General features: G+C 57.9%; 1 protein-coding gene across 1 annotated transcript; it reads right to left on the bottom strand.

Annotated features, from left to right (window-relative positions):
• Nucleotides 1-4,083: 4,083 nt before the first annotated feature.
• KLC4 (kinesin light chain 4) lies at nt 4,084-18,192 on the bottom strand. The gene is made up of 17 exons (XM_029047470.1): nt 18,121-18,192; nt 15,567-15,864; nt 14,567-14,797; nt 13,799-13,883; nt 13,192-13,411; nt 12,234-12,321; nt 11,680-11,781; nt 11,402-11,575; nt 10,666-10,765; nt 10,440-10,492; nt 10,099-10,166; nt 9,701-9,809; nt 9,254-9,397; nt 6,333-6,448; nt 5,064-5,127; nt 4,458-4,547; nt 4,084-4,298 (listed from the first exon to the last, which is right to left on the bottom strand). The coding sequence occupies exons 2-16, from the start codon at nt 15,822-15,824 to the stop codon at nt 4,497-4,499; spliced, it is 1,863 nt and encodes a 620-aa protein (XP_028903303.1). The 5' UTR covers nt 15,825-15,864; nt 18,121-18,192; the 3' UTR covers nt 4,084-4,298; nt 4,458-4,496.
• Between the last annotated feature and the right edge of the window lie 468 nt (nt 18,193-18,660).

Below are 18,660 nucleotides of genomic sequence, written 5' to 3'. Positions count from 1 at the left end.
TTTCCCCCAACCTCCTTTCTCTCTCCCCCGCTCGCCAAGTTGGAAGCTGCCCGCGCCCCTAGGGTGGAGAAGAAAAACTGCCTCCAAAACAAAGCCTCGGCTCCCCCCCCCCCCCAAAAAAAGGATGTCTGGGGTGGGGGGACAATGACACAACGTGGGTTTAGGTCGGACACCAAAATCGGGGCTGGGAGGTGGCAGAAATTTCCGCAGGCTGCGGTGGAGGGAGGTGCGGCTCCCCTCGGCTGCGGGTTTTTTCGGATTTAAGCCGCGCTCGGGGCCTTTTCCAAACGGAGCTCTCATTTCCCGGGCCCGGGGGTGGGGAAGGAATCGAAAAAATCGTGCAATCTAGGGAGCGCTTACTGTGCGCGCAACACTGTACTGAGCGCTTGGGAGCAGCACCCCGACGGGCGCCTGCCTTGCCCCCCGGACGGCTGGAGGAGTTGCAAGAGTGGGCCGGGATGGTCCCTAGCTGTTGCCCCACCGTGCATTCCGAGCGCTTAGCGCAGTGCTCTGCACAGGGGACGCGCTCCATCGGCGCGATTGAATGAGAGGCAGGAGGGACCCTGCCCGGGCTGCGCGAGCCGAGCCGCCCCCGGGGAGGCAGCGCTCGGTAAATCCCCCTGAATGAACGAGACGCCCGCGAGGCGAGCTCCCCCCGCCCCCCCGCCCCCTCCCCAGGCTCGGCGGAGGAGGACGGGGACCCCGGGCGAGGTCGCTAACAAAAGGTCCCCCCCGCAGGCCGGCGGGGCCCCGGCTACTTACAGGCCAGCAGCACGAGGAGCAGGAGCAGGAGCAGGAGGCGGCGGGGGCGGCGCGGGCCGCTGGGCTCCGCGTCCATGGCCGGGGGATGCGGGGGGATGCGGGGGGATGCGGGGGCGATGCGGGGGCCAAGCGGGGGCCAAGCGGGGCCGCTGGTCCGGGAGCCGCCCCGAGCCCAACCCGCGCGCGCCCCGGCCCCGACGACTCGGCGCCCCGCCCCCGCAGACCCCCTCCGAGCCCCTCGGCCTCTGCACAACGCTCCGCCCCCTCCCCTCCTCCCCTCCAATCAACGGCCGCGCCGCGCTAGGCCCCGCCCCCTCCCTGCCCCAGTCTCCCGATTTCTGCACAACGCTCCGCCCCCTCGCGCCCTCCCCGCCAATCAACGGCCGCGCCGCCCTGGGCCCCGCCCATCCGAGTCCCTCTCCGGAGCCCCCCCGCCTCAGCACAGGGCCCCGCCCCCTCGGATCCTCCCCTCCAATCAACGGCCGCGCCACTCTAGGCCCCGCCCCTCCAATCAACAGCCGCGCCAGGCCCCGACCCCTCCCTGCCCCCGTCTCGGCACAGCGCCCCGCCCCCTAGGACCCTCCCCTCCAATCAACGGCCCCGCCGCGCTAGGCCCCGCCCCCGCGGCCCCTTCCCTCCAATCAACGGCCGCGCCGCGCTAGGCCCCGCCCCCTCCCGCCCCCCGCAGTTGGGCCGAGGGGCGGGGTCTCCCCTCCCACCCCCACCAGGTGGAAGCTTGGGCCCGGCCGAAGAGGGGCTGGAAAATGCCCCCGATCCTCTAATAATAATAATAGTAATAATAATAATGGTACTGTTAAGCGCTTACTCTCTGCTAAGCGCTAGAGTGGATACAAGCAAATCGAGTTGGACACAGTCCATGTCCCACGTGGGGCGCACAGTCTCCACCCCCATTTTACAGATGAGATCACTGAGGCCCCCAGAAATAAAGTGACTTATCCAAGGCCACGCAGCAGAGAAGTGGCCGAGCGGGAATTAGAACCCATGACCTTCTGACCGCCCCCAGGCTCGGGTTCTAGTCTGTTTATGGTCGGGTGGTGCTCTACCCAGTGCTCAGTCCTGTGCTCCGCACACAGAAAGCGCCCAATAAATGGGATTGACTGACTGCGGTACCTCCCTCGGGGAGAAGGAGGGAGGGAAGAGCACGGGCTTTGGAGTCAGGGCTCATGAGTTCGAATCCCCACTCAGCCACTTGTCAGCTGTGTGACTTTGGGCAAGTCACTTAACTTCTCTGTGCCTCAGTTACCTCATCTGTAAAATGGGGATTAAGACTGTGAGCCCCACCTGGGACAACCTGATTCCCCCTGTGTCTACCCCAGCGCTTAGAACAGTGCTCGGCCCATAGTAAGCGCTTAACAAATACCAACATTATTATTAAAATGGGGATTAAGACTGTGAGCCCCATGTGGGACAACCTGATTCCCCTGTGTTTACCCCAGCGCTCAGAACAGTGCTCTGCACATAGTAAGCACTTAACAAATACCAACATTATTATTATTATTATTATTAACTGGGCCCAGGCCTTGGGGCAATGGCTCCCTTCCCTCCTTTTCCTCCCCTGCCATCCCGCCCGGCAGCAGCTCCTCCCCTCTCTTCTCACCGAAAAAGCTGGGTGTCCCAGAGCTGGGCGGAAGGTCATCGAAACCAAATGCCACGGAGGCGGCGGCGGCGTGATCTGAGTCCCCCTCCGTTCCCCAGCATCAGTCAATGGGAAGATAAATTTTAGGGAGGAACTCGGGCTCTTAAATACATTCCCAGATAGATCAGTGAGGCCCCCACAAACAAGCTAGCTCCTCTAGGGAGGGGGGCTGGGGTGGAAGGTTTGGGTCTAGGGAAGAAAGGAGAAGTGGGCAGGGAGAGGGGAGGACTTGAGGAGAAGCCAGGAAGGGAGTCGGGGAGGGGAGGCTTGGGGTCGAAGTTGTGGGGAAAGCGGACGAGGCAAGCAGTTAGATTATGCAGAGTGTGCGGAGAATCCCTCACCCCGGAGGAGGCCGTCTGCTCCGAACTGGCCCTTGAGCAGGGCAGGGAAACGGCAGGGCCTCGTGCAAAGAGCTCGAGCCTGGGAGCCGGAAGACCTGGGTTCCGATCCCGGCTCTGCCACTTGCCTGCCGTGGTGACCTTGGACAGGTCACTTCACTTCTCCGAGCTTCAGTTTCCTCAGCTGGAAAACGGAGAGTCAATACCTGTTCTCTCTGCGACCGAGACCGCGAGCCCCACGAGGGACAGGGACTGGGTCCGACCTGATGATCTTGGGTCTATCCCAGCGTCACTGCCACCACTGTGTGCCACAGTACCCAGTGAGCACTTAACGAACACCACAATTATTATTCCTCAGAAGGGCCGGAGAAAGCCTACTACAGTTAGAACCCATCCCTTCCCCCGCAATTGGGAAGTGGGCCAGGGTCAAATCCAGGGCCTGTGGGGTTTTTTGTTCGTTGAATGGCACTTCTTAAGCGAGTACTATGTGCCAGGCACTGTACTGGGGTAGATACGAGATTACAAATGAATCAGGTTGGACACAGACCCTGTCCCACCCAGGACTCACAGTCTTAATCCCCATTTTCCAGATGAGGTAACGGGCACCGAGAAGTTAAGTGACTTACCCAAGATCACACAGCCGACAAGTGGCAGAGCTGGGATTAGAACCCAGGTCCTCTGACTTCCAGGTCCAGGCTCTATCCACTAAGCCATGTTCCTTCAAACGGGGAATCTTCAGCTCAACCAGAACTAAGGAAAAGCCTTCAGGGAGGGAGGTAGAGGAACTTCCCGGGAACAACTTTATTTCTGGAATGGAGGGAGGGGCAAGAGGAAAGAGGAACTGTTCAGTCCAAGTGCTTAGTACAGTGCTCTGCACAGAGTAAGCGCTCAATAAATACTACTGAATCAAAGGGCCTGAAATCATCTGGGTCAAAGGCAGGGAAAAGCAAAGGGGGTGAAGGCCCAAGAAAAGGAAGGGAGCAGGAAGTTCAGTTACTCTCCTTTAAGCTGGGGCAGAGATGTGTCATGCTGCACCGGGTAAATATGGGGGCACGGGAAGTTGGGGGAGCCAACATAGAGTGGTTACCGTGGGCCTCGTGGTCAGGGTCTCTCCTTTCCACCTTGGCCCCTGGGGGCCACCCAAGATCAAACACCTCTCCTGACCCTCCTCTGACTTCAGGCTAAGGGTCACCTCATCCATTCCTCACCACTCCCTCTCCAGCCCTACTTTGCCTAGTACAAGGCAGACAAAAAGGAATGGGATTCCCTTTCCCCACACGTCCCTTCACTGCTAGACCCCCAACATCTGCTTTTACCCCAAGACGGTCGGATTTTACATTTTATTAATTAATTAATTAAAGAAAAGTGAAATAGAAGGACCTGCATAGAGAAAGCCCAGACCTACAGGAGTAGTCGGGCAGCACGGAGCTCGGGGCTGGAGGTTGAGCCAGGCAGAGGGCTTCTCAATCAACTGGGCTGGCATTCACAGCTGGAAGCATTCTCCAGGGCAGGCAGCCCCTTCCTGCCACGGACGGGGGGATCTGATGTACAGAGGAGCAGTGGGTGAGAGGAGGGAAGAAGGGGGTTCCTTCCTGAGGGGGAAGCAAAGTCCTCACCCAACGGTTCACCTCCTCCCTTCTCCCCTCCCAGCAGTGAACTCGGGCTTAGTGCCCGGCTCAGTAGGGGATTCTGATGGGGACCTGGTGGTCTGGAACCTGAAGAGCCAGTAGGGTTGAATATCAGCTGCTCGATGAGAGATTTGTTGTGCTGGCACTGAAGCCCCGGGAGTCCTGAAATAAAGAACAGTCTATCAATTCCTCCCAGCTTCTAGACACCGGCCGCAGAGAGCCCCAGCAAACCACATCCCAATTCTTCCTTCCCTGGCACCCCTATTTTGGAGGCTTCGCTCCTCTCCCTCTGATCCTACTCACTCCTACCTAGGCTCTATTTTCCCAAGGACCGTAGCCCAGAAATCGATAAAACAATGAGAAGAGAAATATGGAGAGTGGCTGTTTTCCCTTTGGTTTTTCCTCATTGTCCATCTGAACCCAACCACTCTCCTCCTGTCCAATGCCTTCTCATCCTGTAGGTTGGAAGCATCTTGTGGGCAAGGACCGCGCCTACCAACTCTGTTGGACTGTACTTTCTCTAGCGCTTACCACAGTGCTCTGCACTCAGTAAGCGCTCAGTATATGGCCACTGATTAATTGAACATAAAGCCCAGCCTTTTTAGTCTCTCCCCATTCTCTTCTACTGACCCTACCCCACCGGTCTGATCCCTGGGCTTCTCCCCAGGACCTCCTCACCTGGAAAGTCTTTCCACTGGGATGGTTCAGGTAGTTTAACGATGCCGCCCTTTTCATGTTGCTGCTGTTGGAAAAGGAGGGGGAAAAAAAGAAAAGTTAGCCCTAGTTCTCTTCAACCTCTCCAGGAGCCCCTGCCAAGACCACATCCAATTTTCTCTTTCTGCCTTGCTCTACCCTTCCACTCCAGGTGCCATCTCTCTTTTTGTCTTTCTTCACCCCATATCACTGAAGATCCCTCTTTCTGACCAACTCCTCTCTCTGAGATTCACATCTTCCAGAGAGTCTGAATTATCCAGGTTCTCTGTTTCTCTGCATTTCATTATCCACGTGATTGCTCAGCGGTGAAAATATGCTAGACCGGTCTGGAACACGGCAGCGGTAAAACAGTAAATGTCGGTGGGCCCTGCTGGTATGAATGAATGATTCCAAGTGGAACACTTTAGGTTCTTCCTCTGGCACACAACAGCTCAAGGAGGGGTGCGGCAAGTCCGATCTGGGGGGGAGGGGGTGGTCTCTGGCAGGCATGGGTGGAAAGGAGCAGACCTGGGCCAGATGCGACGTCAGCTCCCGGGGCTGAGCCGCCGGAGCTGCCGTCTGCTCCCGGAGCTTCGGGTCGCCCCGCCGCTGCTCAAGCCCTCTCGGCCAGCAGGACGTGAGCCCCGGCCCCGATCTGGAGATTTGCGGACTTCCTACGACCCTCACCAAGCTGCACACTGAGCCCAGGGCCCCAGGAGGGGGTGGTTCCGGCCCTTCACCTTTGGAAGGGTGACCCTTTGGCCTCCACGGGCGATGCTTGCTTACTGCCAAGCCAGCCGGATTTAAATCCCTGAGCGTTCCACTGAGAACAAATTTCTGCTCTCACCCTTGCTGCTCCCTGAAGCGGAGGCAGAGGAATGAGAGGAGAAAAAGCTTATCCAGTCCAGTCGGCTGCTGGTGAAAAACTGGGTGAGATAGGAGGTTGACAAAACTGGCTAAAATGAGGTTTTTCGATCATATGGAGATTGTCAATTTTCCATGCATTCCCTCCCCCAAGTGGTGGCTAAAAATAAGAATCGCCGTTCGGAAATCAGTCCCGGCCACTCGGGACTAGGGCTGAAGGAGACAGTCTCGGCTGTGGAAGCAGTCCCGGAGCCCTCAGTTAAAACCGTTCCTTCCATCGGCCCCGCCGACAGCCGTTCCACCAAGGCCGGGCCTGGCACCCAGCGGTCGGTGGACAGCTGGTCTGGGCCGGCCTGCGGGGCTCCAGGTGAACCCCGCCCCCAGCCCTACCTGGAGGGTTGGGGTTCAGTCCCCTGCAGCCTCTTCACGAGCAGTTCGCTGCTCCGACGCAGCATCTCCCGGATCTTCCCCAGGGAGACGGTCCGCTGAAGAGACCCGCTGCTGTCCTGGGAGAGAGGTCGGGGGGCACAAGGCTTGCTTCATTCGTTCTTTCATTCATTCAATCATAGATATTAAACGTTTACTGTGTGCAGAGCACTGTACTAAGAGCTTGGGAAAATACAATGCGACAATAAATAGTGACATTCCCTGGCGACAACGAACCCACAGTCTACCTCGGGGGGAGAGGTAGGCGGCCAACGGAGCCTTCTCATTACACTTGAAGTTCTCCATCCACCTGATTTATCACCTCCCCGCCTGCTTGCCCCCTTCTGCCTCTACCTCTCCTCCTCCTCCTCTTCCCTCCCAGCCTGCCTCCAGGTTGTTCTCCACTCTGGTTTTGCCCCTTTCCGAGTTTCCTAGGACCTGGAACTCTCTCCCCTTCCCTACCTTCCAGACCTCAATCCTCCCCAACTTCCAAATCCTCCTAACTCCAACCGCCTCCAATTCTCTTCCCAACTACTCAACCCCTCAGCTACCTCTTACAATTATGCATTTGTTTAAACCTTATATGGGCTGAGATTAGGATTGAATATGTCAAATATTTAAAATATATACATACATCTGGCTTCCCCATTAGAGGAAGCTACCTCTTACAATTATGCATTTATTTAACCCTAATGTATACGGGCTGAGATTAGGATTGAATATGTCAAATACTTAAAATATATACACACGTCTGGCTTCCCCATTACAGGGTGTTACTCTAAGAAGTAATGTGGCCTCCAAATGGAGTGGGGATGGGACAGGAAACTGGGTCTGGGTCCTGTGAGACTCTCAAAGAGCTCAGATTGTGAACCAGTGAGGACTAGGGGGACAGCAAATATTTATAGGGAATTGGAATCCCTATAACAATCGATCAATTAATTGTATTTATTTAGTTCTTATTGTGTGCTTGGGAGAGTACAATATAACAGACTCATTTCCTGCTCACAACGAGCTTACGACCTAGAAGGGGAGACAGATGCTAACATAAATAAGTAAATGATGGATATGTACATAAGTGCTGTGGAGCTGAGGTGAGGGTTAATAAAGGGAACAAATCAGGGTGATGCAGAAGGGAGTGGGAGAAAAGGAAATGAGGGCTTAGTCCAGGCCAGAGTGTATGCTTCCTGCTAGGAGAGGAAAAAAGCCATCACTCAGAAAAGAGGAGGCACCTTTGGACAAGAGGGAGGGGGAGAAGGAGAGGCAGAGGGAGAGGGAGAAGGAGAGGTGGAGGGAGAGGGAGAACACCCACTCAGAGCAGAGACATCATCACTGGCAAAGAGGAAGAAGCAAACAGTAGGAGAGTCCCTTGCACAACCTGGAGCTATGAAAGGCACCTGGGCAGACTCTTCCAGGTGAAGAGGCAGAGATGCCCCCCTCACCTTGTACCCCGGGTCTCCTAATAAGGGCAGGAATGCCCCCCAAGCAGGTCAAAAGTGGGGCAGAGCTATGAGGCAGGCTTTGCTTACGGTTTCCTAAATGCTAAGTTCAGCACACAGCATTCGGGGGGGTGGGGGGGGGACCTCCAGAAATAGTACTTCAACTGCTACTAGCTCCAGCTCAGGTCATCCAAAGTTGAGGGGGTTTGGGCAAAACAAAAGTGTCCAAGCACCCTTCCTCTCCCGACCTCTTAGACTAGAGGCTCTGTGGAAAGAGCCCAGGTCTGAGAGCCGGAAGATCTGGGCTCCCATCCCACCTCCACCACCCCATTTGCTGTGGGATGCTGGATGAGTCACAACTTCTTTATGTGTCCGTTTCCTCCTCTGTAAAATGGGGACTAAACAGTCCTTTCTCCTGTTATGGCTGTGAACCCCACAGGGACCGTATCTCACCTGATTATCTTGTATCAACCCCAGTGCTTAATACAGTGCTTGGCACATAACAAGGACCAAAAGCATTACTGTTTATTTTGATGGTGATTTAAACATTTTTAGTGATCTTGTCTCAACCCGAGCACAGTATCGACAGAGCAAGTCCTGACTAAATCCAAAGTTAATATTATTACTCTTACTGAGGGGGCCTGGGTGAGCAATGGCCCCAGGAGACACCACCGAACTAGTCCTCCGTCTCAAGTGCCGGACCTGGAAGGGCAGAATGGGCAGGGACCGGAAATAGGTCGGGGGGAAAGCCAGCAGAGAAGGTAATAGCCTGGCCCACGTCCCATTCTCTCCCCTCCTGTCAGGCAAGCCGGCTCGCAGTCCCGCGGATACGTTCTTCCTTCTGCTGTTTTCCTCACATCACTGCCCACACCAGAAGCCGCCTGCCACCTCCTCCGTGACAGTAGAACTTGGCTCAAAGTCCGCCATTTCCCAAGCGTGGACTTTGGAAAATACCTCCTCTAAGCCTGCTCGGGTGACGTTGCTGTAGGAAATTTGGGGCACTGGGGTGAGGAGGGAAATGGGGGCAGAAGTGAGGTAGGAAGGAAGGAGCCTGGGGGCAGAGGCTGCTGGTTGATAGATTGCAGAGTCAGTTGAAGTAGCAAGTCACAACGGCAGCATCCAAATTTGCCTTCCCCTGGAATATGCTCCAGCTAGGGCATGACCTCATTGGCCTATCTGAAATGACGCAGCCTCTTCCCGGAAACCTTCCCATTCCCTGACTGTTCCTCACTTCCGACCTGTAGGAGGAGGCCCATCAGTAGGCCTGAAAATTTGGTTCCTCCCCCGAAGCCCAACGCCCTCCTCACTGCTGGGCCCCACTCAGTCCAAGGGCAGCGAGTGAGTGACCGCGTGGCAAAGACGAGGCAATCGGGCAATTGTTAGACGAGGCGAATTAAAGGGCCCAGGTTGCCTGTGGACGACAGGGAGAGGGGGCTCTCTTGGACTCACCCCTGACCACTCCACAGCCACACTGCCGTCCTCGCCGCCTGCGTACTTCACATTGCCCCCGGTGGTACTGTCTCCGGGAGGCCGCCGGCCCTCCGCGTCCCCCAGCAGCTCTACCACTTTGGTTTGGCTGATGGGGTCTGTGCCCTGTGGGGAGGAGGATCAGACAGATGAGCGATGGGAGGGGAGATGGGCGACGATGCTCCACAGATCTTTAGACGGGCCCCTCGCCCTTGCGACCAGTGTGTGGACTTTTGGGGAGAGGGAGGGAAGGCAGGAGGGGATGGGCAGCTCTCTCCCCTGACCTCCTAACAGTGAGGACTGGATTGCAGAGGGGCTTCCAGGCAGTAAAGGTGAGCGACCGTGTGAAAGACAGCAGCAGTATCCCCTCTGCCTCCCTGCCTCTCCCCAGCCCCCTTCCTTCCCTCCCTCCTTCCTCCGGGCTCTTACCTGCTCCCGGGAGCGCAAGACACACTCCTCCAGGGTATCTGCGGCCTCCATCTTTCCCTGGCGCCGATACAGGGCTCCCAGGTTCCGCAAGGTGGTGGTCACTGTGGGACTGTGGGCAGCAAGGCCGGGGGCAGAGGGGGTGAGGACAACAGGAGTGAGGTGAGACGGGAGAGGGGAGAGAGTCTAAAGGAAACAAGGGCGAAGACGAATAGGAGAGGTGGATGGGTAGAATGGATAAAGGAAAGGGTTGACAGGACAGGACTTGGACAGGACAGAGGAGAAGAAGAGGGAGGCCAGAGAAGAAAGAACGAGGAAGGGAGGTGAAAGTCCGAGGCCAAGGAGGGAGGCTAGAGATCCGGATGGCATGAGATCCCCACCTTGATTCCCCGCTCTCTTACCTGCTGCCCCTGCAGGCCTTGTACCAGCCCCCATACTCCACATAAGGCGTGCCGTCCCGGATTCGGCTCTGTGGGGGGAACGGGGAGAGGGGTTGGGTGGTGGGGGAACAGGTCTGGGTTAGGAAAGGCCCCTGGGGCTGGGCTAAGTGCTTGAAATAGGGTGCGAGAGTGGTATGGGGGCAGTGGATGGTGAGCCTCAGCTTCATCTTTTACCTGGTATCTCCCCCAGCGCTTAGTACACAGTAAGAGCTTAACAAGTACCATCGTCGTCATCATCACACTGCTGTGTCTGCCTGTCAACCCTTCTCATTAGCCTGGAGGTCTGGCATTCCCACACGCACCTTGCTCCTCTCCTCACGCTCCTCCGCGTGCATCCAGATGGGTTTGTGGTCATCTGAGGGGGGCAATTAGAGAGCAAGGCTAGGAGAGGGGGAGAGGAGCTGCAGCTCTGGGTCTGGACTTCCAGAGGGTTTTGGGATTGCAGCGGAGCTGCTTCAGCCTTCTCTGTCCCCGGGCCTACACGGAATTGCCACCCGCCGCTTCCCTTCCCCCAAGACTCCCACACACCATTCACGGGTCCAAACTCCTGGACGTGGGCCCGGGTCAGGATCTCCTTGTAGAGGACCTCGGCCTCCATGAACTTGCCCTGTTTCAGGTAGCACGATGCCTGGTGGGAGTAGGAGAGGGGATGAAACGTCACTCAAGAGTTTCTTAATTCTCTTCACCCCCTGCTTGTATCTCTCTGCTCCCTCCCCCCCCCCCAAAAAAAGTCTTGGTCCTAATCCCTGTCTTGTATCTCACTCCTTGCCTTGGGAAAGAGGGTTAGGACCCAGGTTGTCCCCCAAGAACACACCCACACTTTCAGGGAGCCCTTGAATTGACTGGCATGAAGAGCAATGTAGCCTGGGTCCTAACCCTACCACCTGCCACCTGGGTGACCTTGGGCATGTCACATAACTTCCCCGTGCCTCAATTTCCTCATCTGGAAAATGGAAATGAAATACCTTTTCTCCCTCCTACTCAGACTGAGCCCCCTAGGGGGTCAGGACCTGAATCTGCCCCAACACTCAGTACAATGCTTGGCACATAGTAGACGCTGAACAAATACCACAGTTAGTATTAGCTGAGAGCCTGGAAAGGCCTTAACCCTCTTACAAAGTCTCGCTTCTCTCTCTCCCCGACCCCTCTCTTCTCCTTCATCCCCTCCCTCTGGCCACCATCCTCTCCCGTCGATCTTCCTCTTGCCTATCCCCTGCCTGTGGTCCCCCTCTCCTCCAACCCCGGCCCTTCCCGGAAACCTCACCAGGTTGTTCTTCGTGCGGGCCACATTGACGTCGTCAGGTCCCAGCTGCTCCTCATAGATAGCCAGCGCTCGCCTATAGTAGCGCTCCACGGCATCGTAGTTACCCTGGTTCTGACACAGCAGCGCCAGGTTGTTGAGCTGCTTGGCCACGTCTGGGTGGCGAGCGCCCAGAACCTGCGAGGGAGAGGAGGGAGCGGGGTGTCTAGGAGGCGGAGGCTGAGACCCTCGACGGCCTGGACGCAGGCGATTCCAATCCCCGGAAGAGAGAGGGGAGGTACCTTCTCACGGATCTCCAGGGCCCGCTGGCATAGAGGTTCTGCCTCCTTGTACTTGCCTCTCTTGCCGTACAGCACCGCCAAGTTGTTCAGAGTGGCGGCCACCTGGGAGGGGGAGGAGAGAGAGAGCCTCTGGGGACAGGGACCCAACCCTCTCTAAACTATGTCAAATTCCCCTCCTCTGCCCCAACTGAGAGGTCCACAATCCCTTTTCCCACCCATTGCCACAATGGAGAATGAAGCCCGCTGCACAGATATCGACTTGGCCTGGTCAAGAGAAATTCTGAAGACCCCAGGCCACATCCCTGCCCATTCCCATTCCCTTGCATGCCCCTGCTTTGGTTCAGCGGCAGTGGAGGGGATAGTGTGGAGGAGCTGACCACGGCGGCGGGGTGGGGGAGAGAAGTGCGGGGGGACGGGGGGAGAAAGGTCTGTTTATAGTGGGTGGAAGGATGCTAAGAGGGAGTGGGAATGGGGTAACCACGGCAGAGCTGGAGGATGCTAATGGTGAGGGGGGCCAGGCTGGTGGGATGGGCCTGGGGCAGGGGGGTGCTTACTGCGGGATGATCCCGGCCCAGCGTGCTCTCCCGGATGCTCAGGGCGTCGTTCAGCAGATGAGCTGCTTCCTTGTACTTGTTTTGGTCCCTGCGGAGCCACAGGGCCTGCAGAGGTCATCGGAGGTCCCCTCCCCAAGGCGCCGCCTGTTCCTCAACCCCATTGTGCCCTCCCCACCCCTCACTCCCATCCCCAGGACCTGCCCTCCCTCTATCTGTCCCTTCATCCCTCCCTGCCCCAAGCATCCTCCCCCAGGGCTATTCTGGGGTTCCTCTCTCTTGCCCCAGGTCCCCTAATCCCTTCTGTCACCCTTCCTCCTTGATAAATTCTCAGGGAGCTCCAGCCCCAGTGCTCACCCAGCCTACTACTCCTAGCCCTGGGAAAGGGTGATTCTGCCCACTCTCCACGGGCTCGGGAAAGGAGCGCAGCTAGCCTGGACTCCCCCAGGGCCTTCTCCCCTCTTGGCAGTGGCCCTGAGGAGTCTGGACTGATCCAAGTCATCCCCCAAGTCAGGGACCCAGGGAGATGTCTGAAGGCATTTCTTGGCTCAGACGGTTCCCAGACCAAACCCCAGGGCCGAGGAGCGGTGACCCAAACCAGCCCACATCCCTTTGATCCTCAAGACCAGAGGTCTGCCAAGGTCAGTCCAGACTCTGGGGGCCCACTTCTGACAGACGGAGAGATACTCTCACCCAGAAACCACATCCTGGGCAGGCAGAGGCTAAGATAAATCACCTCATCCACCTCCTGTCTCCAGCCATGCTTTCCGGACCGGTCCAACGCCTAGAGTGACTGTGGCTCCGGGTCCCCCCTCAGGCCACCCACTTCACCCAGGTCGGAACCCAAGAGGAACATACCCAGCGGGCAGCTCAGCGTCGGGGCAGGGGGTAGGGAGTCGCAGTGGAGGGTGGGGAGCCTGAGGGTGGGTGAAACAGGGGGACAGAGGAAATGGGGTCTCACCGGTAGACAAGGGCCAGGATATTGAGCATGGTCGCGACGTCCGGATGCCTGTGGCCCGAAGTGCGCTCCAAATCCTCCAGCGCCTGTTTGCAGAGTGGCACGGCCACTTCGTAGCGGCCCTGGGCCGCGTACTGGATCACCAGGTTATGCAGCGTCCGCAGGCGTGCTGGGATCTCGTAGCCTCCCTGCTGGGCGGCCGCCGCACCCTTGTTATAGGACGCTGACGCACGCACACGCAACCGCACACAAGACGGTACCGTGAGCGTGGGGCGTGAGCAGAGACCCACCCCTGGGTTCTAGCATGGGAAACGTGGGCCACAGTGGGCCTGCATCCTCTCCTATTTGTCACCTCCTTTATGCCAAGCCACATCCCACCGGGACGGGGAACGCCCCCTCACCCTTCCGCCCACGTTCCACTTCAGTTCTGTCCTCTGGCTCCCCTCCCGTGCCCCTGCTTTGCCCTTTACTCCCACCCTGGCTCCCCCGTCCCCAGCTTTTCCTCTGCTTCCTCTCTGTTCTCCTCCGTTTCTCCTGGAGGTCAGATTCCGCGCCCGGCCCCAATGGTGTCCCTGTCCCACCTTGGCTTTCGTCTAGGAGTCAGACTCACAGTTGGGCCCCGACTTCTCCTCCTCCTCCTCATTGGGGAACAAATCGTCGAGGCTGTTGCGGGTAGAGTCTCCCTCCTTCTCTTCCTGGGAGGAGATGCCCCACATCAGAGCCCCCTCTTCTCCAGAGGGGAAACCCCCACCCAGAAACCACTTTCTGGGCAGGCAGAGCCTGACAGAAATCACCCCATCCACCCCCCCGTCTCCAGCCGTGTCTTCCAGGCCGGTCCAAAGCCTAAAGTAGCCCCGCTACTTTCCCCGTTCATCTGTTGGGCGCCTCGGGCCCTCGTTTTAGAGAAGGCCTTCTCACTGACTAATCTTGATCCTTTCGGTTTTAGCTGATGATTAATTCTCCTACTTCTGAGGTGTACTTTCCCCACTCTAGACTGTAAATTCATTAGTGGCAGGGAATGTGTCTACCAACTTTGCCGTATCATACTCCCCCAAGCACTCGGTACCGTGCTCTGCACAAGGCAAGCGCTCGATAAATACCACTGATTGATTGACCCTATCTGGAGCTCCTCCGAGGGATTTTTCATCACACCGCTGTAGCCCACAGCTCGTACCCACTCGGCGCCTTGACCCCCAGGCCCCTCTCTACCCTCTGGCCACCCGAAGCAGAGGGCTCGCTCCATCTCTAGACCGCAAGCTCACTGTGGGCAGGGGGTGCGTTTGTTTATTCTTATATTTTACCCTCCTAAGTGCTCAGTACAGTGCCTTGCACCCAGTAGCACTAAATAAATACGACCGAGTGGATGAATGAATCTCACCTCAGCAGGCCCATCCTCATCATATTGCCGCAGCTGCCCCATGAACTCCAGGTGCTTCTTCTCCTCCTCCAGCTGGGCTACGGCCTGCTCGCTGAGCTGCAGCCTCTGCTGGGTGTTGGCCAGCTCTTCCCGCAGCCATGCGTTCTCCTGCATCAGGCGCCGCACTTGTGCCCGCAGCTTTTGCTTCTCCGACTCCACTGTACCCAGGTGGCTCGCCAGCGCCAGCATCACCTGAGACCGGGGGTCGGGAGCCATCGGGCAGCAGGCAAGGGCAGACGGCGGGGTGGGAAAGGAGCAGGGAACACCGACAGCATGACCTCATGACCCTTGACCTGACCCCTCTCCCCCCTACACTAGCCCCTCTCACCCAGCCCTGACTCTTCGCTCTCTTCTGTCCATGCCATCCTCCCCTGCTTACCCATTTGACCATAATGATGATGATGATAATAACAATTGTGGTAGTTGATGAGTGCTTACTATGTGCCGGGCACTGTACTAAGCGCTGGGTGGATCCAAGCAAATCAGGTTGGACATGGTCCCTGTCCCACGAGTCTCAATCCCCATTTTACAGACGAGGTAACGGAGGAAAAGAGAAGTGGAGTCACTTGCCCAAGGTCACACAGCAGACCAGTGGCGGAGCCGGGATTAGAACCCCTGACCTTCTGACCCCCAGACCCGTGCTCTAGCCACTACGCCATGTTGCTTCTTATAATAATAAATTACCATATGCATTAAGACAGTGTGTCAAACACCGTGCTAAGACCTGGGGTCGATACGGGATAATGAGACCAGATGCAGGTCCCGTCCTACATGGGGGTCCCAAAACGGGATTTAGGTAGGGAGAGCGGATGCCTTCCTTCTGCTTACTTGGCCTCACCCCATCTTCCTTAGACCTCGCCCCTTTTGTCCTGGCTGGGATCCCACCGAGGCCTCCATCCCTCTCCCCGTCCTCTCCTCTCAACCATTTTATTCCCCTTCCCTGGCTTCCCGAGACAGTCACCTGTGCCTCGCCCAGGCCAAGTTCGATGTCCTCGATGGAGCGCTGCAGGCGGCCGGTCTTCTCGTGCATCAGGCCTGCTTCTTGGCCGTCTTGCTTAACGTTCTGAATGGTGTGGGCCAGGGTCTCCAGCACCGTGTGGTGTTCATTGCGCAGGGCCTCCAGGCCCTGGCTCACCTGCCGGGTGCTCCCGAGGATCTCCTCCTGGCTCAGTCGCTCCACCGCCGTCTCCTTCTGCCCTCCCAACACCAGGCTGGCCATTGCAAGAGGCAGAGAACCTGGAGGTGGGGGAAGGAGGGGGCTGGGGATGGGAGGAAGACACGAGGCTTGGGGGTCAGAGAGAAGCTCAAGGCCAAAGAGGGGAGGGGAGAGGGAAGGGAGTACTCTCCCGAGAGCTTAATACAGCGCTCTGCACACAGTAAGCACTCAACAAACACGACTGAATGAATGATTAACTTGGAGCTGGGAAATGAGGATGGACTGAGAGAGTCTTAGGGCTGCGTTGGAAGTCCAAATTGAGGCGGAGATAACGGGGGAGCTAGGGAGGACAGACAGGACTCAGCCGTGCTCAGATCCTTTTGCAAAATCATACTTGTCAGTCATTTGACTTTATGGAGCGCTCACTGTGCACACAGCACTGTACTGAGTGCTTGGGAGAGGAAAATATAACGATAAAATAGACGCATTCCCTGCCCACATCCCACAGCCTGCCAGAAAGTCTTCCCTGATTAACCCCCCTGCAGGCCTGGTCATTCTCTCCCCTACAACTCCCCAACATGTAGGTGTACGAGAATGGGAGAAATATCATTACTAGGTCAGATCAATGGTCCATAATAACGGTGTTTGTTAATCCCTTACTAGATGCAAGCACCGTTCTAAGGGCTGGGGTAGCTACAAGGTAATGAGGTCGTCCCACATGGAGCTCACGGTCTCAATCCCCATTTTAAAGATGAGGTAACTGAGGCACAGAGTCACACACTAAGTGGCAGGGCCGGGATTAGAACCCACGACTCTCCATCCAGCCCAGTATTGTCTGACAGTGGCCACGGGCTCCCTGGAAGAACAGCCTGAGGGCAGACCTCCTTACTTCCATCCTAATGTTTGGGGATGGACCATCTCACATCCCAGACCTGCCCGTTGGTAATAAACGACGGATCGCTCATCCCTGTACCGGTCCAAATCCCTCTTGAACCAACCAAGTCTCCTCCTTGCCCAGCTTCCTGTGGCAGACCCTACGCTGACCGCCCCGCCGTGGGAAGTATTTCATTTCATGCGACTTGCAGATCTGTAAATCGTGTATTTATTTCTTGTCTTCCCCCATCCCCCATTATCCTGTGAGCTCTTGGAGGGCAAAGATTTTGTCTTATTCTCCTACAACTGGCCTCAGAGTCTAAACGCAGGGCAAAGGTAGGGGCTAAATAAATCCAACTAACACCACACGTGGAGGAAGGGACTAGTGTGGGGACTGGTTTGAAAGGAAAGGACTCAGGGTGGGGCGGCAGAGTGGAGCTGCAAGGAAAGGGAAGAGCGTGGGGGCCGAAAAGAGGGGGAGAGGCCCGGGCCCCAAAGCTCAAGGATGCAGAGGACGGCCCCAAAGCCTAGTTATAGCCCTGCGGGGGCGGCCCCACTTCCTCTCTCCCAGGATCTATAATCTTGTGGCGCCTCTTGTCGCCCGGCCCTCCGTCCACCTTGGCTACTTCTGGGTTGGCCACCCCAACTATCTCAGGGTTGGCCACCCCGGTTCCTCCTGTGTCTGACACCCCGGTTCCTTCTGGGTTTGCCACCCCGGCTGCCACTGGGTTTGCAACCTGGGCTGCTTCTGAGTTCGCCATCCCGGCTCCTCCCGTATCTGCCTCCCCGGCTGCTTCTGAGTTTGCCACCCCAGCTCCTCCTGGGTTTGCAACCCGGGCTGCTTCTGAGTTCGCCACCCCGGCTCCTCCTGTGTTTACCAACCCGGTTCCCCCTGGGTTTGCCAGCCCAGCTCCTCCTGGGTTTGCCTCCCCGTCTTCTTCTGTGTTTGCCAGCCTGGCTGCCACTGGGTTTACCACCCCGGTTGCTTCTGAGTTTGCCACCCCGGCTCCTCCTGGGTTTACCACCCCAGTTCCTCCTGGGTTTGCCAGCCCAGTTCCTCCTGGGTTTGCCAGCCCAGTTCCTCCTGCGTTTGCCACCCTGGCCCCTCCTTGTTTGCAACCTCGTTTGCTTCTGAGCTTGCCACCCTGGCTCCCCCTGGGTTTGCCACCCCAGATGCTCCCGTAGTTGCCACCCTGGCCGCTTCTGAGTTTGCCACCCCAGCTCTCCTGTGTTTACCACCCCAGTTCCTCCCTTATTTGCCCCCCTGGCTGCCACTGGGCTCCCGGGCTTGCCCCTCCGGCTCCTCCTTGGGTTTGCAACCTCGGCGGCTTCTGCGTTTGGGAGCCCAGCTCCTCCCTGTTTCCACCCCGGTTCCTCCTTGGGTTTGCAACCTCGGCGGCTTCTGAGTTTGCAGGCCCAGCTCCTCCTCGTTTTTACGCCCCCCGGCCGCTCCTGTTGGACGCCTCCGGCCCCCTCCGAGCCTCACCTGCACCGAGGGCCGAGCTGGGGCCTCCAGCCGGAGGAGCGAGAGGCCGGAAGAGCGGCGAGGGCCGGGGAGGGCGACGCCCTGCCCAAGGTCCAGGAGTCCAGTCCTGCGGCCGGGCCCCGCCCTGGGCACCTGCTGCAGAGCCCCAGCTCCTCCCTCCCGGTTCCCCGGGGGCGCCTGGAGGAGCCACCCCTGCTCACCCCTCTGCAATCAGGCCAAGCTCGGCTGGCGGCAGGGCGGGCCCGGCTTGCAACTCCCCGAATCCCTGGTGCCCGCCACCCCCGACTGCGGACTTTCCCAGCCCCTCCCGGGACTCACCCCCCACGACCGGTCCCGCCTCTCCCTCCCAACCCCTCCGCCGGCTCGGCCCCTTTAAATCCAACATGGCCGCCCGCGGGAGGCGTTGGTTTGGACCGTTCGGGGGGTGGGGGGGGAGGACGCCGTCCCCCGGCACGTGACGGGCTCGGAGGGGTCCCCCGGCACGTGACGGGCTCGGAAGGGTCCCCCGGCACGTGACGGGGATGGGCTCGGAGGGTCCCC

The sequence above is a fragment of the Ornithorhynchus anatinus genome, chromosome 19 (genome assembly GCF_004115215.2).
Source record: "Ornithorhynchus anatinus isolate Pmale09 chromosome 19, mOrnAna1.pri.v4, whole genome shotgun sequence".
NCBI classification, from domain to species: domain Eukaryota; kingdom Metazoa; phylum Chordata; class Mammalia; order Monotremata; family Ornithorhynchidae; genus Ornithorhynchus; species Ornithorhynchus anatinus.
This window is presented reverse-complemented; position numbering and strand designations above follow the sequence as displayed.